The sequence below is a fragment of the Macaca nemestrina genome, chromosome 3 (genome assembly GCF_043159975.1).
Source record: "Macaca nemestrina isolate mMacNem1 chromosome 3, mMacNem.hap1, whole genome shotgun sequence".
Lineage (NCBI taxonomy): Eukaryota > Metazoa > Chordata > Mammalia > Primates > Cercopithecidae > Macaca > Macaca nemestrina.
The window spans coordinates 145,592,885-145,611,960 of NC_092127.1; the positions used below are offsets into that span (position 1 = coordinate 145,592,885).

A 19,076-nucleotide genomic window follows, 5' to 3' on the forward strand; every position below is an offset into this window, starting at 1 on the left:
CTGGGACCACAGGCGCCGCCACCTCGCCCAGCTAATTTTTTTTGTGTGTTTTTAGTAGAGACGGGGTTTCGCCGTGTTAGCCAGGATGGTCTCGATCTCCTGACCTTGTGATCTGCCCGTCTCGGCCTCCCAAAGTGCTGGGATTACAGGCTTGAGCCACCACGCCCGGCCAATTTTTTTTATTTTTAGTAGAGACACGGTCTCACTATGTAGCCCAGGCTAGTCTTGAACTCCTGGGCTCAAGTGATCCTCCTGCCTCTTCTCCCAAAGTGCTGGATTACAGGTGTGAGCCACTGCACCCAGCCTGAGTAATTTTTAAAAATGCAACATTTGTTGAGTAGGGAATCTTGGCAAATAGAATCAAGAGGTTCTTGCAAACTATTTCACTCAGGCTGAAGAAAACTGACATAACTTACTCCACCATGTTTAGTATCTAGTTTTTTAAACCTCTTAAGGAATATTGCATAAACTATGAAAATTATTTAACTCTTCTCCAGATTCTACAAGGACCATTATTCTTTTGTTTACCACACTGTTCTTTTATTTATTTTTTTGAGATTGAGGCTGTTGCCCAGGCTGGAGTGCAGTGGCACATCCTCGGTTCAGTGCAACCTCGGCCTCTCGGGTTCAAGTGATTCTCCTGCCTCAGCCTCCTGAGTAGCTGGGATTACAGGCATGCACCACCACGCCTGGCAGGCTAATTTTGTATTTTTAGTAGAGACGGGGTTCCTCCATGTTGATCAGGCTGGTCTCGAACTCCTGACCTCAGGTGATCCACCTGCCTTGGTCTCCCAAAGTGTTGGGATTACAGGCGTGAGCCACCGCGCCCAGCCTTACCACACTGTTCTTAAGACAAATGATAATAAAATCACTCGGCCGGGCGCGGTGGCTCAAGCCTGTAATCCCAGCACTTTGGGAGGCCGAGGCGGGTGGATCACGAGGTCAGGAGATCGAGACCATCCTGGCTAACATGGTGAAACCCCGTCTCTACTAAAAATACAAAAAACTAGCCGGGCGTGGTGGCGGGCGCCTGTAGTCCCAGCTACTCGGAGGCTGAGGCGGGAGAATGGCGTGAACCCGGGAGGTAGAGCTTGCAGTGAGCCGAGATCGCGCCACTGCACTCCAGCCTGGGCGACAGAGCGAGACTCCGTCTCAAAAAAAAAAAAAAAAAAAATCACTTGACAGAAAAACTGGGTGCAAAATGTGTGGCTTTGATTTAGGAGGCTGACTGAAATTAAAGCTTTCTTTCTGAACTTAAACCTCAAAGCTATAGGTAAATTTTTTTTTTTTTTTTTTTTTTTTTTTGAGAAAGAGTTTTGCTCCTGTTGCCCAGGCTAGAGTGCAATGGCGCGATCTCGGCACACTGCAACCTCCGCCTCCCGGGTCCAAGCGATTCTCCTGCCTCAGCCACCCAAGTAGCTGGGATTACAAGCATGCGCCACCACGCCCAGCTAATTTTGTACTTTTAGTAGGGACGGGGTTTCTCCATGTTGGTCAGGCTGGTCTCGAACTCCCAACCTCAGGTGATCCATCTGCTTCGGCCTCTCAAAGTGCTGGGTTTACAAGTGTGAGCCACCACACCTGGCACAGCTATAGGTAATTTAAACAAAATAGGTGAAAAAATTTCCAGCTATAAAATGGACACAATTTAGTCTTAAAACTCAAATAGAATATGGAAACATTTAGAAATAGAAAAAAGCTCAATGCATTCTACAGAATAAAAATGTCCAGTCTTTTCATATATATTTAAAGCCAGGGATCCCATTTTTATTAATATCTGCTAAAACCCATGCAGCAGTTTGTAGATGTAGTTATTTACTCAGGAACAGAGTGAATCCTAAGACACAAAAAATAAACTAAATTGCAAGCAGCTGTTTCAAAAAAGACAATACACACATAAAATAGGATTACACACTTTAATCTGATTGACATGGAGGAAGTAGGGAGGACATGAAAGAAATTTAGTTTTAGCTCTGCTTTATGCATAACCAGATGCTCCTTTTCTAAAAAGTATATTGAGGTTTTAAAAAACAAATTTATCAGAATACTTCAGGAAACCATACTATGTGTAATCCAGGAAATACACTGTTTCAGAATAGGAAAATCATTACTGGCAACAAAAGATTAAAACAAAAAATAAAGCACCAGGGTTCTGAGCAGTTCTAAGGTGAGTATATCGGCAGAAATAGTGTAATTGCTCTTGACTGGTTGCTATGCAAACATGCTAATGGCGACTGGTCCATGTCTTAAAATTTTTTTTTAAACATGTTTCTTTGGAAAAATGGCAATATTGAGTGGAAGAGAAGCTGTCCTTTTAGACACCCAGCTTATTGGCCTGGGTGAGAACAACTTTGAGAACTGGCATGAAAGCAGAGGTCTCACTGAAGTTGCTGGTGCTAACTATGTGGGTATGCATGGTCAATCCTTCTGAGTAGTTTCGAGTTTCAATGCTCCGTGCAATGCTGTGTAAACCACTGGTGATTGTTGGTGAAAGCTGAAACAAAAGTAGAACCAAGAGAAAGAATTAAATTAAGGGAGAATTTCCCATGAGATCCTCTACAAACATTATACCCAGATATTTAAGTGGAACTTGAAACAAATATTATAAAAATGTATAAACCATTTAGCATTTCTAGAAAGTTTCTCGAACCAAGCAACAGTTATCAAGTAGAACCATGACAAAATGATTTACATAAAGAAGTTATTAATGGATTATACATGTATAAGCCAGGTATTTTATTATATAAAAGCGGCCCGATTTCCCCTCCAAACTGAAATGCTAATGTCTCTCTCCACTTAAGAGAGCCTCAGGGCCGGGCGCGGTGGCTCAAGCCTGTAATCCCAGCACTTTGGGAGGCCGAGACGGGCGGATCACGAGGTCAGGAGATCGAGACCATCCTGGCTAACACGGTGAAACCCCGTCTCTACTAAAAGATACAAAAAACTAGCCGGGCGAGGTGGTGGGCGTCTGTGGTCCCAGCTACTCGGGAGGCTGAGGCAGGAGAATGGCGGGAACCCGGGAGGCGGAGCTTGCAGTGAGCTGAGATCTGGCCACTGCACTCCAGCCTGGGCGACAGAGCGAGACTCCGTCTCAAAGAAAAAAAAAAAAAAAAGAGAGCCTCAGGCCAGGCGCAGTGGCTCACGCCTGTAATCCCAGCACTTTGGAAGGCTGAGGTGGGTGGATCACAAGGTCAGGAGATCGAGACCATCCTGGCGAACACGGTGAAACCCCGTTTCTACTAAAAATACAAAAAATTAGCCGGGCGTGGTGGCGGACGCCTGTAGTCCCAGCTACTCAGGAGGCTGAGGCAGGAGAATGATGTGAACCCGGGAGGTGGAGGTTGCAGTGAGCCATGATTGCGCCACTGCACTCCAGCCTGGGTGACAGAGCCAGACTTTGTCTCAAAAAAAAAAAAAAAAAAAAAAAAGAGAGCCTCAGACCTTTAAAAAATTCTTCTATGCACAAAAAGGAGATTAAAGATTCTTAATCATAATATCTCAAAGGGCGGGCCCAAATTTACTAATTCTTAACTGCTTTTTATAATCCTGTCATCTCTTAAAACTATAAAACCTGTAGTTTTTTACGTCATTACTTGGCACAGGTGTCCATACTTTACAGAAGACTTTATTTTGGTTTTTTTTTTTTTTTTGAGATGGAGTCTCACTCTGTCACCCAGGCTGGAGTGCAGTGGTGCCATCTCGACTCACTGCAACCTCCGCCTCCTGGGTTCAAGTGATTCTCCTGCCTCAGCCTCCTGAGTAGCTGGGACTACAGCCATGTGCCACCATGCACAGCTAATTTTTGTATTTTTAGTAGAGACAGGATTTCGCCATGTTGGCTAGGCTGGTCTCAAACTCCTGACCTCTGGTGATCTGCCCACCTCAGCCTCCCAAAGTGCTGGGATTACAGGCATGAGCCACCGTGCATGGCCTGTTTTCATCTCGTTTTTAAAAAAAGTTTTAATATACACTCATCTAGATGTATATGCTAATTGTATCTTTTTTTTTTTTTTGGAAATGGGGTCTTGCTATGTTGCCCAGGCTGGTATCAAACTCCTGGGCTCCAGTGATCCTCCCGCATCAGCCTCCTGAGTAGCTGGGATTAAAGGCATATCCCACTGTGCCCAGCGAGAAGATTTTATTTTGGATCAGTACAAGGACCACACTACTACGTCCACTGTTATATCAACTTTCTTTAGTTTGGTTCTCATGAGAGAAATGGTTATTTTCATCTGATGGAACTGGGTGTGGGGAATGGGGTAGAGGAATGCTGAAATGGAAAAAATAAAAAGTCCCACTTCTTTTTTTCCTCTCCTTTCCTAGTGCTTTCATTAATAAAAAACAAGACAATTTTAGAAAGGAATGGTGAGGTGGGGACAAGAGGACAAACATAGTGAATCGACTTCTTACTCCTGGCTATCTTCATAGTTACAGCACATTACCTTATTCATCTTGTGGCTACATTTGGCTTTGTTTTTGTATAATGGCTATCCTAAAAGAAAAGGATCAAGAGTCTTAGACTCTGAGAAAGATTATAGATTCAGTCCCTGGAAAACAGAGTACCTGCCTACTCTTTGATTTCTTGTAACTGGGCCATATAAAAGGAACAGCAGAAGGTCAGTTACCTTATGGCCAACACAGGCTAGTTTGTATTTATACTCGTTATGAGAGGGTTAAAATTTCTCTCTCACCACACACACATAAACACACACACACACACACACAGAGCCATATCCCCTTAACCCCAGTGAGTGGAATTTATGATTCTAACACAGCCATGCCCATTCTCTAACTGTCATGACAATTTTGCCCCCACGCATACTAAATGGGAGTGCTGATGAGACAACTGTTTTACTGGCAACTAGGAATAAATGATTATCATAAATACTTTTCCTCCAAAACTTACTGTCTGTTCCCTAAGTTTATCATACAGAAACTCCAAACGTTTGCTGGCATCATCTAGCTTCCTCTTGGTTTGCTGCAGGAAAGAAAAAACAGATGTTATATTTGAACATTAACTTTTAACCTAAGAACTTGCCCTATCTCATTGCACTAAACCTTATACTTAAAATGTTGAATGGCTTCATTTTATAAAGAAATGGAGGCAACTACAACTAAGAAACTTGAACAGATTATGGCCAGGCACAGTGGCTCATGCCTGTAATCCCAGCACTTTGGGAGACTGAGGCACGCAAATCATGAGGTCAGGAGTTTGAGACCAGTCTGGCCAACATGGTGAAACCCTGTCTCTACTAAAAATACAAAAAATTATCTAGGCGTAATGGTGGGCACCTTTAATCCCAGCTACTTGGAAGGCTGAGGCAGGAGAATTGCTTGAACCCGGGAGGCGCAGGTTGCAGTGAGTCGAGATCTTGCCACTGCATTCCAGCCCAGGCAACAGTGCAAGACTCCGTCTCAAAGGAAAAAAAAGAAAGAAAAAAAAAAGACACTTGAACAGGTTATTAGAACAGAGATCAATCATCTATCAAGGGTGGAGGATGGAGAGCGGAGGGTGGAGGGGACTGGGATGAGGAGAGGATGGGACTTCCTTCCAGTGCACGAAAGAGTACTGATTGGATTTCACACGCACTGCAAACTCACTTGATAAGGTATATATGCATGTTTGGTTGCACTATATTCACAAGCATCAGGAGGCAGCAGTGGGTCAGTGTATCACAGAAAAGAAGGTCTAAGTACAGTTATTGTCGATTATAGGTGGTAGAAGGCAAACATACAGGTGAACTGTGGAATCTTGTTTTAACCTTTCAAAAATACTACTTAAACACTCAGTTACATTTGTTTAATCCTGCCTTTTTCTAAGCCTTTAAAGCACCAAGAAAAAAAGAAAACTATTTTTTGGCAGCTTAAGATTACTGAGGGAAGTAGTAAAACACATGATTAAATTAAAAAGCTTTTTTTTCTCTCTACCGTAGTACTGTAGAGTCAAAGAAACTATTCTAAAACTAAAACTACCAGTTTTAAAATTACATGATTAACTTAATGTTCTACATTATACCACAGCCTCATGTTAGTTCAATATTTATTGACTGCTTACTGTGTGCTGTACCAGGGACAAAGTCTTGTATGTCATGCAGCTCATATCCCACTGGGTGAGAAAAGACACTAAATGAACAATATATTGCATGTCAGATGGTGATAACTGCTATGAAGAAAAGTTAATGCAGGAAGGGGGCGACATATGTTGGGAGTTGGGGGTAATAAAGAAAGGCCTGATGGCTAATGGGACATTTGAGCAGAGGCCTTGAACTTGGGAGGAAACAAACAATGCAGATATGTGGAGGAAGAGTTCCAGGCAGAAGGAGCGGCAAGTATCAAGTCCCTGATGCTGAAGCGCTCTTGGTGTGTTCAAGGAAGGAATGCCAGTGTGCTTGGAGAAGAGACAGGAAGAGACAGGTCATCAAGGATGCTACACATCAAGTTGTGTGGCAAAATTACTTTGTGCTGTTTAGACATAAAGTGAAAATAAGATAAATCCATGCTATAAAAACCATTCCAACTATTGATTAAAATGAACTTTTCTGGAAAGGAAACCTTACAGTCCTTGCTCAAAGTTAACCTGGCCAGGCGTGGTGGCTTATGCCCGTAATCTCAGCACTTTGAGAGGCCAAGGTGGATGAATCACCTGAGGTCGGGAGTTCGAGACCAGCCTGACCAACATGGAGAAACCCCATTTCTACTAAAAATACAAAATTAGCTGGGCGTGGTGGCACATGCCTGTAATCCCAGCTACTAGGGAGGCTGAGGCAGGAGGATCGCTTGAACCTGGGAGGCAGAGGTTGCGGTGAGCCGAGATCACGCCATTGTACTCCAGCCTGGGCAACAAGAGTGAAACTTCATCTCAGAAAAAAAAAAAAAAAAAGGAAGTTAACCTTATCTAGCGACAAACAGGAGACCCACCCCAAGGGGGCAAGGGCAGCCAGGCAGGCAGAATATTAGAACTTCTTCCCCAACTAATTACAGGAATTATAGGAACACTTTGTCTTTTATGGTTCTCTACTACCCAGAGCTCCTTGGTATCCAGGAAGAATACAGAATGATGACCGAGAGAAGGGTAAATTATGGCCTGTCTATTTAGAAGTGTGCATAAGGGCTAGCATGTATCTGGTTATCAGCTACGTCTGCTCTCTTGTTTCCACCTTGGTCTTCCCATCACTCCCAGAATGTCAGGCACGAAGCTTTCCTGATACTTTCAGTACAGAGAATGGCTTTCCACAAAGCCACTGACCAGCAGAAGGCTGCACATATTCATACTCAATGTCTGATGAACAATAAAACCCAGAAGTTGTTTTTTCATGCAGACAAGTAGCCAATGATTGAAAATATTCAATGTGTGCTACCAGAAAATGAAATTTCACTTAAGACTGGCTTTGTGGAATGTTTGTTGTTGCAATACAGGGGTATCCTAAGCAAACTAAGTAAAATCAGTTGCTTTAAATGTAAATATGCCTCCGATATCTAAAACATTTAACTATCTTTAACATCTCTGCAAAGCTTTATAAGATGATCTATCTACTTTTAACAATTTCAATATAAGCTCAAAAAGAAATCCCAAATCTGAGTTTCTTGCATAGCACCATTATGTTCTGTTTATGTGCCAAATACCATTTTGTTGATGAGAGGCAGTAAAGCTTGGTGGTTGAGAGCATGAATTCTAGAGCCAGAATGTCTGGGTTTGAATGCTGGCTCTGACCTTAAGTGTTACTTACCTGCTCTTTGCCTTAATTCTCTGGTCTGTAAATAAAAATGACAAATCTATCTGCCACAAGTTATTGTGAAGATTAAGTACATTTATATATAAAAAGCAATTAAATATATTTCTATATGTAATGCAAACTATGTAAGTGCTAGCTTTATTACTTTTGTGCAAACTTTTTAGAAATATACCTTGTAGGACTTCAAGCAATAATTATAGAAGAACTCCATAAAGGATTCTTTTATTTTATTTATTTATTTTGAGATGGAGTCTCTCGCTGTCACCCAGGCTGGAGTGCAGTGGCACGATCTCGGCTCACTGCAACCTCTGCCTTCTGGGTTCAAGTGATTCTCCTGCCTTAGCCTCTTGAGTAGCTGGGACTACAGGTGCATTCCACCACACCCAGCTAATTTTTTTGTACTTTTAGTAGAGATGGGGTTTCGCTATGTTGGCCAGGATGGTCTTGAACTCCTGGCTTCAAATGATCCACCTACCTTGGCCTCCCAAAGTGCTGGGATTACAGGAGTGAGTCACCACGCCTGGCCAAGGATTCTTCTAATTAAGCAAAATATGATTAAAAAAAAAATACATACAGGGTCTGTTGCTGAAGAAAGGCAGCGCTGAATAAGATCCTCAAATGTGGTCTTTAGAATGAGGTGTTCATCTGGAATAGGTTTCTTGGTAATTTTTTTTGTTGGCAAAGACTGCACATGCTGGAAGAAACACAACAAAAACTGATCAGAAACGACCAGAAGCTACCTTATATACACAATCTTGAATCTATATGATAAACAGAAACTGACAACCTTATAGATAGACCTATTCAAAATCAAATTAAAATTTAATGTGTGAAATCACTTAGGATAAGTAAAAATAAAAACCAGATATCTAGTACAAAGTGTAGGCATTCTTCCTACAGTTTGGATTTTCATATACAGGACTGGATACAAAGTAGTTGATTAATTAGGTAACATATGTTGGTCAATATTGTTTATAACTGATGGGAAATAAGTATGTGCCAGCAGAGAATAAAAACAAGGCACTGGAAAACACACTTGGCTGGTTAGAATGGCTGCTTGCTCTGCTTGTTGGCTCATTCTCGTGTGTGCTGGCATTCTTCTATTCTTTTACTCTTAGAGGTTGTTAATTGGGCTGTGATCAAAACTGTAAGATGAAGCCAAAGATTAAGAGAGAAGACATCCCGATGCTGCTGAGTGTACAGATGAAAGAACAAAGAAGAAATGGTTAAGTTTTATTAGTTCATTCTTTCACTCATTCAAAAAATATGAGGCAACTATGTGCCAGGCACTGGCTATGTACTACTGGTGAGCCAATACAGAAATGATCTCAGTTCTCAGGGAGTTTACAGGCTAATGGAAGAGGCACAGTTTAAAAACATCATCAATGTATGTAAAATGGCAACTGTAGTACGTTAACACTTGGTGGAAACAAAAGATGCTATAACTGAGATTTGACTGAGGGAAGGGAAGGCTCTCTTCAGGAAATTTTACTGGAAGGACAAAATGGAGTTGAACAGTTAAGTGAGGAAAAAAGAGCATTCCAGATGAAAGGAATAACATGTACAAAGGAAGGATCACGGTAAAAGGGAGTAAAAGGTCAGTATAGCTGGAGCAGAGAGAACAAGGAGTATGAGCTGAGGCCTTCCAGACAATGTTGAATATTTCGGTCCTTATCCTGAGAACGATGGGAAGCTGTAATGTTTTAGGCAAAGACGAAAAAAGGCCAAATTAGAGATGGATCAAAGTAGATATCAGCAGACCAATTAGGAGGTTCCTGCACTGATGAAGATTAGAGATGAAGGTAGCATGGACTAGAGTAAAAACGTGGAGAAGAAAGGATTCAAAAAATATTTTGGAGTGATATCGACAATATTTGGGGAGACAGATTTAAAATAGAGGTTAAAGGGAAAAGTGTATAAAGATGATCCCCAGGTTTTTGCCTGGATTCCACAGAAAAGATTATGGTGCCACTCACTGATAACAGGAAACAAGGAAAGATGACTAAGTTTGGGAAGAAGAGTATGAATTAGGTTTTGGACATGCTGAGGTTGAAGTGCCTCCAAGACATCCAAGTAGGCAAGCAGCTGGGTATATAGCCTGGCTGAACACTATGTATCTTTCTCTTTTGATGGTAACTAAGCTTCAGGTCTAGGCGAGTACAGCATGAGAACCCAGGTCTAAACAAATATAAGGGCTAAGTAGCTTCCCAAAATAACACAGGCTTGTAATCTTTTTTATTTTTATTTTTAAATAAAACTCTGTAATTTTTATTTTTCCAGAAAGAACCATTTCTTCTCATCTTTGTCAAAATGTTTTTAAAATGCAACTCTTAACATTTAAAAATTCCTTAGGCATATTATCTCTTTCTTTTTTTTTTTTTGAGATGGAGTCTCGCTCTGTTGTCCAGGCTGGAGTGCAGTGGTGCGATCTCAGCTCACTGCAACCTCTGCCTGCTGGGTTCAAGCAATTCTCCTGCCTCAGCCTTCCGAGTAGCTGGGACTACAGGCGCATGCCACCACGCCCAGCTAATTTTTGTATTTTTAGTAGAGACAGGGTTTCACCATGCTGGCCAGGCTGGTCTTGAACTCCTGACCTCAGATGATCCACCCGCCTCGGCCTCCCAAAGTGCTGGGATAACAGGTGTGAGCCACTGTGCCCAGCTTCAGGCATATTATCTCTTAACAGTAAAGTATACTCTTGTGACAAGAGATACAATCTTTACAAATTTGACTTCAATGAATCAAAGACAGAATCAGACAGTAGAACTAGTTTTTTTACTTGGGCAGGAGTTTGTTTCATCTTCTTATATTGAACTTTGATCTAAGCTCTTTATTTCTCATGAATAGATCAAAATACTTAACTATGTCTAAGTGTGTTATGTAGAAATGTGTTCAATTTTTCAACATTCAGGACTTTGCCAACTGGCTGTTTGTGTTGTGAAAAGCAAGTAAAAAATGTTTTTCTCTATCTGAAGATAAGGCTGTATTATTAGCTTTTATACATACACATAAAAATATACAACTCACTACATTTTTATTTTCTATTTTAAAGAGAAAAATCTTTGGAAACAGCTTTTACTTAGCAACCTCAGATGCAGAGATGATTCATCTGATTTTAAATTATGGCTACTGACCTAGCCAAGTTATAGTAAACACTCTTAAATGTATAACCTTCTTTTATGTGGCCATGTAATTGAAAAATAATATACATACATGATCAATCTTTAAAAAAAAAGTTACTATTTTTTGTTTAGGTTGTCTAGATGTTTAATAATAATCATGTAATCATAAAAGTTAGCACATTAAAGAAAATATACTGAAACACAGCCATCCTCCCATTCCACTTCTACAAAATTACTGTTACCTGGAAGGTATTTCCGATAGGAGCCCCTGGGGCACCTTCAATATTGGGCTTTGAGAAAGATGGTGGCATGCCTGTTTGACCAAGAGGTTGCTGTATGCCATGGAATGGCTGGCCACCTGAAAGATGTGGCTGTGGGAATGAAGACTGGCTTGACAGTGGTATTGGAGCTGAAGGCTGTTGCTGCAGCATCTGTGACTGGGGGTCACCCAACGGGTTCATGATTGGTGATGTGATGGGAACAGGAGGCATGAAGTTTTCAGGCATCTGTTAAAAGATGGAAATAAAAGACACCAGGGGTAAGAATAAAAATGATAGCAACATTTCTTCAGCTTAAAATAAGGGAGTGAGGTTATACCATGGCTAAACAAATTTTTTAATAGTAGTAGAAAGCTTTTTTCTAATGAAATTTTATGCAGAATAAAGTAAAGTAAAACAAAAATAGAGCTGATTTGGCTAAGACGGATAGGGAGCTCAAACTTGGACTTCTTTGTCTCCCTTTGCCCTCCCATACTTATCCCCAATAAAGGGGAGCTAAAACCATAGCTTTTTTTTTGAGACAGTCTCGCTCTGTCACCCAGGCTGGAGTGCAATAGCGCAATCTCAGCTCACTGCAACTTCCGCCTCCCGGGTTCAAGCAATTCTTGTGCCTCAGCCTCTCAAGTAGCTGGGATTACAGGCGTGTGCCACCACGCCTAGCTAATTTTTGTATTTTTAGTAGAGACAGGGTCTCACCATAATGGCCAGGCCAGTCTAGAACTCCTGACCTCATGATCTGCCTGCCTCAGCCTCCCAAAGTGCTGGGATTATAGTCACCATGGCATTTTTGAAAGAGGGTATCAGGTCTGGAGAACTGTGTGTAGCAATATTGGAATCAGAGGTGCCAAGTATGCATGTGCGTGTATGTGCACATGTGTTTAATATGATCAGAATGTAATACCTAAGTAGACATTATTTGGCAATTCTATCACACTAAAAGTACTAAATTCAGTTTCTGATTAATACTAACCTAAATATTGGCATTCTTTCCTCATTTAAAGCCTCCTAATTTTATATTGTGGCCTCTCATTATATTTAGGGAAGGAGGTCACTAGGAATTTTTTAGAAGTAAAAATGGCTTGGGCAGAAAGAAGCATCTAATTTGTGCTCTAACAGCTCTTAACAGTTACTGAGATCTGTACAGTGCTCAGCCATGAGGCTATTTCATTCACACTATATGTAACAGAAAAGGTCCAAAATTTAATTGCCAAATTCATGATTACTAGTAGAACCCAAAGACCAAAGTAATTCCAAAAAAAAAAAAAAAGCAACCCTGAAGCCTGAAATTTTCTACTTTTTGAAAGAGGCTGGTTGGGAATTTATATCTTGCCTTCTAAAAGGGCTTTAATTAATATCACCATCATCAGAACAAGGTTTTTTTTTTTTTTTTTGAGACGGAGTCTCGCTCTGTCGCCCAGGCTGGAGTGCAGTGGCGCGATCTCGGCTCACTGCAAGCTCCGCCTCCCGGGTTCACGCCATTCTCCTGCCTCAGCCTCCCGAGTAGCTGGGACTACAGGCGCCCACAACCGCGCCCGGCTAATTTTTTGTATTTTTAGTAGAGACGGGGTTTCACCGTGGTCTCGATCTCCTGACCTTGTGATCCGCCCACCTCGGCCTCCCAAAGTGCTGGGATTACAGGCGTGAGCCACCGCGCCCGGCCCCAGAACAAGGTTTTGATGATACTGTTTTCTACTTTCTTTCCTTCCCTCCATGGAGTAGAAGGCGCATGTTGAAGTACGCTTTAAATCGCTTTAAATACATCACTCAGTAAGCTTCGCCTTTAAAAGGATCACTGAAGTATAGTGTGTTCCAAGTGGCTATGTGGTTAACATTACATCTGTAGGCCATTGGATGAACATCTTTTTCTAGTACCTTCTTCTTTTTGGGGACTCTGTTCAAAGCTGGAGGGTCATTCCAACCATTCTGAGGACCTATAACAGATAATAGAGAACGTATTCCTTTAGAATCCTGAAAGGAAAAAAGTAAAACTGAATCCATCACTTAATACTTCAAAATTCTGCCTTAACCCTGAGATAACTGTCACACAAAGGTTTTACCAGCTGAGTGTGGGATCACTATGTAGCCCTGGATTCTCACACTCACATCTCTTAATAGGAACAAGGCCTTCACTTGGTAGGTAAAATATCTTGACACTGTTTCCATTTAAACTGAAAGAGCTGTGCTAAATTTAGGGTGGTGAAGTTTTTATTTATATTGGTGTATGACTTTCAAAGATCAGTTTACTATTCTCTCCTAATAATGAAAATACAGTCTGCTAAAAAACAAAAACAAACAGAAAAACAAACAAACAAAAAAAACACCAGGCTTCTGATATATTCAACATATAAAAAAACAATAAAATTAGCAATCTCCTATTTGCCAAGAGGGCAATTCAACATGAGCAAATCATCTATTCTAAACATGGTAGAAATATTAAGATAAAAGCAGACTCCAACTATGTAACACTAGTAATTTTTACCATCTTTGCCTTGGGAATTATAAGCAAAGTAAAAAAGGGTATTCAAATATCTGTGCTAAGATTTTTAATGCCATAAAAAAAATTTCCAGGCTAATAGCAAATATAAAATTAAAATACTACCAACTGTAGTAAATTTCCTCTTAAAAAAAAACCACACACACACACTAACAAATCAAAAAACCGTGTTACTTCAAAGTGAAAAATGAACGATAATAGCAGAACTTATTAAGTATTTTAATGCCAGTATCTTTAAAGAAAAAAGAATACAACATGCTGGAAATAAGACAGAATAATTTCTAAATCACAATTAATTCTTTTACATTTCACTAAGTGTGAGTTTTGATATCCTCTATAAGGAACCAGATACTTGCTAAAGAAACTTTTATGTATGTATATATGTAAAGACAAAAAATTATTCCCTTTCCAATAAATGTTCTTTCAATATTTTAACTTGCACTTGTTTAAATGATATACATATTAAGTCACAAGAAAACTGTCAAACCAAAGTCACAGAAACTTTAAAAAATACAGATCTTCAACTAACCACCAGCACTTACTTGTCTTGATTTTAAAACATAATTCAGGCGAGGCGCAGTGGCTCACGCCTGTAATCCCAGTACTTTGGGAGGCTGAGGCGGGTGGATCACTTGAGGTCAGGAGTTCAAGATCAGCCTGGCCAACATGGTGAAACCCTGTCTCTACTAAAAATACAAAAATTAGCCGTGTGTGGTGGTGCACGCCTGTTGTCCCAGTTACTCAGGAGCTGAAGCAGGAGAATTGCTTGAACTTGGGAGGTGGAGGTTGCAGTGAACCAAGATTCTGTCACTGTACTTCAGCCTGGGTGACAGAGCGAGACTCTGTCTTAACAAAGTAAAAAATAAAAATAAAAAAATAAAAGTAGAATTCATTTCTTAAAAGTTTACTAGGAGACAGAAAATCAGATGTGGCTCAAAACAGCCAAGAGTTAACCACAAAATATTAACTCATATGCTGCTTTCTGATTAACAAATTCTTAAACTTCTGGTTCTACATAGATTAATCATTCAAATCTCTGCAATCACTTTCTAGTCTTACCCATGGCTTAAGACAGTCTTGGCATAGTTGTTTTCTTTATGTCTATATAAAACAGACAGCCTTTATAACCAAGCTACTTGTGTAATCATGTAAATTCAATCAGTTGTAAAATTTGATTCAATTGGGAAGCCAAAAAAAAAAAAAAAATTATCCTGATCAGATTTAGGATATCATCATCTTTGAAGTTCACATGCATTATTGTTAATGTTCATTCATTAATTGTATTCAATTATTCAAAGATTTCCAAAGGTATATTTTACAACCAATTCACCTTCCAACATAGGTGCCTGGCCTTGGACAGAATGGGTTTCTGTAGACAAAATGTAAAAATTACTTAACAGTGTTTACTGAAGACATTCTAAACTTTACTCATTTTATAATTGTTTCTTCTCCCTTCATTAATCCCCAGAAAGTATAAATTAATAAGAGAACAAAACTTACTTTTTAACTAAGTCATGTGAAATGTCCTCTAAGTAACCAGTTTTTTGACAAAGGGAATTCATTTGTTAGATCCAATTAACTCTTAAACATCACTTTTTTCTTACTCTTCTTTTTTAAGAGAAAATTTTATCCCTTCATATTTAAAAACAAATGTTTCCCTAATTGTTTGCATTGATTGTTTTTCTACTATTTAACTAATGAAGAAATATCACTGAGGGGATAGCACTTCCTAACATATTCACCTAATGTGTCTATTTTGGTATTGTTCAAAGCTGTGAATCCAAATCAGCTATGGATCTTGTTAAACCACAGATTCTAATTCATTAGGTATAGTGATAGAAGCTTAGATACTATCTTTGCAGCCATCTCCCAGATGATATGAATGCTGCTGGTCCAACACTCTCTTGAAGCAGCAGGGAACTGGAGAAATGGGGTGATTTCTACACGTCCTACAGACTTCAACCTGCATTTGATAAAGATAAATGTGCTTATCTTAGCACAGTGGTATCATTTTTCACTGCTGGATTGAGGAGGCCCCAGTGGTCTGCACTCTGCAGAAACAATTTCTGGGGTCACACTGTGCATATAAATGAGAATAGGCCCAGCAAATAATGTAACCACCTCATATGGTCCTTTCTGTAAGAATATACAGATTTATGAGTGAACTCCCATTCACAACTGCTACTAAGAGAATAAAATACCTAGGAATACAACTTACAAGGGATGTGAAGGACCTCTTCAAGGAGACTTACAAACCACTGCTCAAGGAAATAAGAGAAGACACCAATGGAAAAACATTCCACGCTCATGAATAGGAAGAATCAATATCAGGAAAATGGCCTTACTGCCCAAAGTAATTTATAGATTCAATGCTATCCCCATGAAGCTACCACTGACTTTCTTCACAGAATTGGAAAAAACTATTTTAAACTTCATATGGAACCAAAAAAGAGTCTGCATAGACAAGATAATCCTGGGCAAGAAGAACAAAGCTGGAGGCATCACAGTACCTGATTTCAAACATTACTACAAGGCTACGGTAACCAAAACAGCATGGTACTGATACCAAAACAGATATATAGATCAATGGAACAGAACAGAGGCCTCAGAAATAACACCACACATCTACTAGCATCTGATATTTGACAAACCTGACACACACAAGCAATGGGAAAAGATTCCCCATTTAATAAATGGCGTAGGGGAAAACTGACTAGCCATATGCAGAAAACTGAACCTGGACCCCTTCCTTACACCCTATATAAATATTAACTCAAGGTGCATCAAAGACTTAAATTTAAGACCGAGGACCATAAAAATCCTAGAAGAAAACCTGGGCAATACCATTCAGGACATAGGCATGGGCAAAGACCTCATGTCTAAAACAGCAAAAGCAACGGCAACAAAAGCCAAAATTGACAAATGGGATCTAATTAAACTAAAGAGCTTCTCCATAGCAAAAGAAACACCATCAGAGTGAAAAGGCAACCTACAGAATGGGAGAAAATTTTTACAATCTATCCATCTGACAAAGGACTAATATCCAGAATCTACAAAGAACTTAAACAAATTTACAAGAAAAAAGCAAACGACCCCATCAAAAAATGGACAAAGGATATGATCAGACACTTCTCAAAAGAAGACATTTTTGCAGCCAACAGACACATGAAAAAATGCTCATCATCACTGGTCATTAGAGAAATGCAAATCAAAACCACAATGAGATACCATCTCATGCCAGTTACAATGGCGATCATTAAAAAGTCAGGAAACAGATGCTGGAGAGGTTGTGGAAAAACAGGAATGCGTTTACACTGTTGATGGCAGTGTAAATTAGTTCAACCATTGTGGAAGACTGTGTGGCGATTCCTCAATTCCTAGATTCCTCTTCTAGAACTAGGAATACCATTTGACCCAGTAATTCCATTCCTGGGCATATATCCAAAGAATTATAAATCATTCTATGCTAAAGACACATGCACATGTGTGGTTATTGTGGCACTATTCACAATAGCAAAGACTTGGAACCAACCCAAATGTCTATCAATGACAGACTGGATTAAGAAAATGTGGCACATATACACCATGTAATACTATGCAGCCATAAAAAAGGATGAGTTCACGTATTTTGCAGGGACATGGATGAAGCTGGAAACCATCATTCTCAGCAAACTATCACAAGATCAGAAAACCAAACACCACATGTTCTTACTTGTACGTGGGAGTTGAACAATGAGAACACATGGACACAGGGAGGGGAACATCACACACCGGGGCCTGTGGGGGGGTAGGGGAGGGATAACATTAGGAGAAATACCTAATGTAGGTGACGGGTTGATGGGTGCAGCAAACCACCATGGCATGTCTATACCTATGTAACAAAACTGCATGTAACCCAAAACTTAAAGTATAATTAAAAAAAAAAATACAGATTTGCAGACTAAGCACAAGTCTCCCAGAAATAACTACTTCTTATAGGAAACCAAAGTTTCTAGCAGTGGACAAGAGAAAAACAGACTGACAACACAGCAATCCCAATTGTCAAATACTTAGGGTCAGGCCAGGCCCAGCCTCAAATCAAGGGTATACAATGTCAGTATGTCAGACACATAACTTATGTGGATTCAGCTATCATTAATTGATGAGGGAGGGAGCAAAGCAGAAACTAAAATTGTGATTTCATTCTGCAATTAAATAGGCAGTAAAACAATAGAAAAAATATAGTGAGTTCAATTGAGTTTGAACTCTACTCAAGAAGCAGTTTCACAGGGAAACTGTGAGGCGGGAGAGGTAATCCCATAGTTTGAAATCTCATTGTGTAGAGTGCAATTCTAATGTTTACTGACAGATGTTTTTCATACAAGATATAAATGCAAGCCAACTTTTTCATCTGGGGTTTAACTGTAAAAAGGATCAATGATAACTGACTATAAGTGATTTTCTATTTTTATCTCAAATGATGACTTTACAACCTAGCTCTCCATGTGAGATATGAGTTCATAACAGTATAGTTCACAAATGCCTGGTGAGTTACTGTGTGTGCATTCCAATAAAGGACTGACCTGATTCCCGACTACTCATGCACTCTCAAGCACCAGGCTTCAGCTTCTGGCTGAGGGAGGTAATATAATACAAACCTAAAAGTATTGGAAATACGCTGGGCTTGACCCTTTAGTCAGGTCAAAACAACATGCTCTCTTCCTGTTCCTCATAAGAAGGTGCAGAAGATGAGAGGACTGCTTTTAAGCTGTGGGTGTTGAATCCTGGGAGGGTATCCAGACTTTACCAACTATTAGCAGCACAAAAAAGTCTGTGGAACTATTTTCTTATGTCCCCTTGGTAAAATGACACCAAAGTCATAATAAAATCAAATTCCAAGTTAGGGGTAAAACTGAATAGAAGCAAAACAAGTCTCTCAAGAGGAACAGTCAGTTGGCTAGCCTGAATAAGTTAAAGGGGGGTGGGGAAGGTCTGCTGAAGAGAAGGTCATATTTTATAATTAGGTACCCCTCTCCCAAAATATATGCCTAACTCCTCCTAACCTCAAACCATGCAATATATTAAGCTATGTGTTTTAGTAAAACCCCAACAGTCCTTTTATTAATTTAACGTAGCTTTGTCTCAATTATAATTCTAACCCCTTTCAATCCTTTTTGCTTTTATAGATTTAGATTTAGTGACTTTTCTTAAAAAAACTTCTCGTACTCAAGGATTGATTTTATTTATTTTATTTTTGAGAGGGAGTCTCGCTCTGTCACCCAGGCTGGAGTGTAATGGCACAATCTAGGCTCATTGCAACCTCCACCCCCCGGGTTCAAGTGATTCTCCTGCCTTAGCCTCCTGAGTAGCTGGGATTACAGGTGCTCGCCACCATGCTTGGCTAAGTTTTGTATATGTAGTAGAGATGGGGGTTCATCATGTTGGCCCAGCTGGTCTCAAACTCCTAACC

The 19,076-nt window shown here is 40.0% G+C and overlaps 1 protein-coding gene across 35 annotated transcripts in view; it reads right to left on the reverse strand.

Annotated features, from left to right (window-relative positions):
* Window positions 1-1,902: 1,902 nt before the first annotated feature.
* LOC105496856 (SEC31 homolog A, COPII coat complex component) overlaps window positions 1,903-19,076 on the reverse strand; it is an 82,106-nt gene continuing 64,932 nt past the window's right edge. For 25 of the 35 annotated variants that reach the window (XM_071093591.1, XM_071093589.1, XM_071093586.1 and 22 more), the window contains 5 exons: window positions 13,006-13,064; window positions 11,098-11,361; window positions 8,308-8,427; window positions 4,907-4,978; window positions 1,903-2,494 (listed from right to left, as the gene is read on the reverse strand). In XM_071093591.1, coding sequence (XP_070949692.1) covers window positions 2,315-2,494; window positions 4,907-4,978; window positions 8,308-8,427; window positions 11,098-11,361; window positions 13,006-13,064 — 695 coding nt within the window. In that variant the 3' untranslated portion in view covers window positions 1,903-2,314. Of the gene's footprint in view, window positions 2,495-4,906; window positions 4,979-8,307; window positions 8,428-11,097; window positions 11,362-13,005; window positions 13,065-14,957; window positions 14,997-19,076 lie in introns of all 35 variants that reach the window. The other 10 variants (XM_071093583.1, XM_071093580.1, XM_011767475.2 and 7 more) reach the window with 1 other exon arrangement.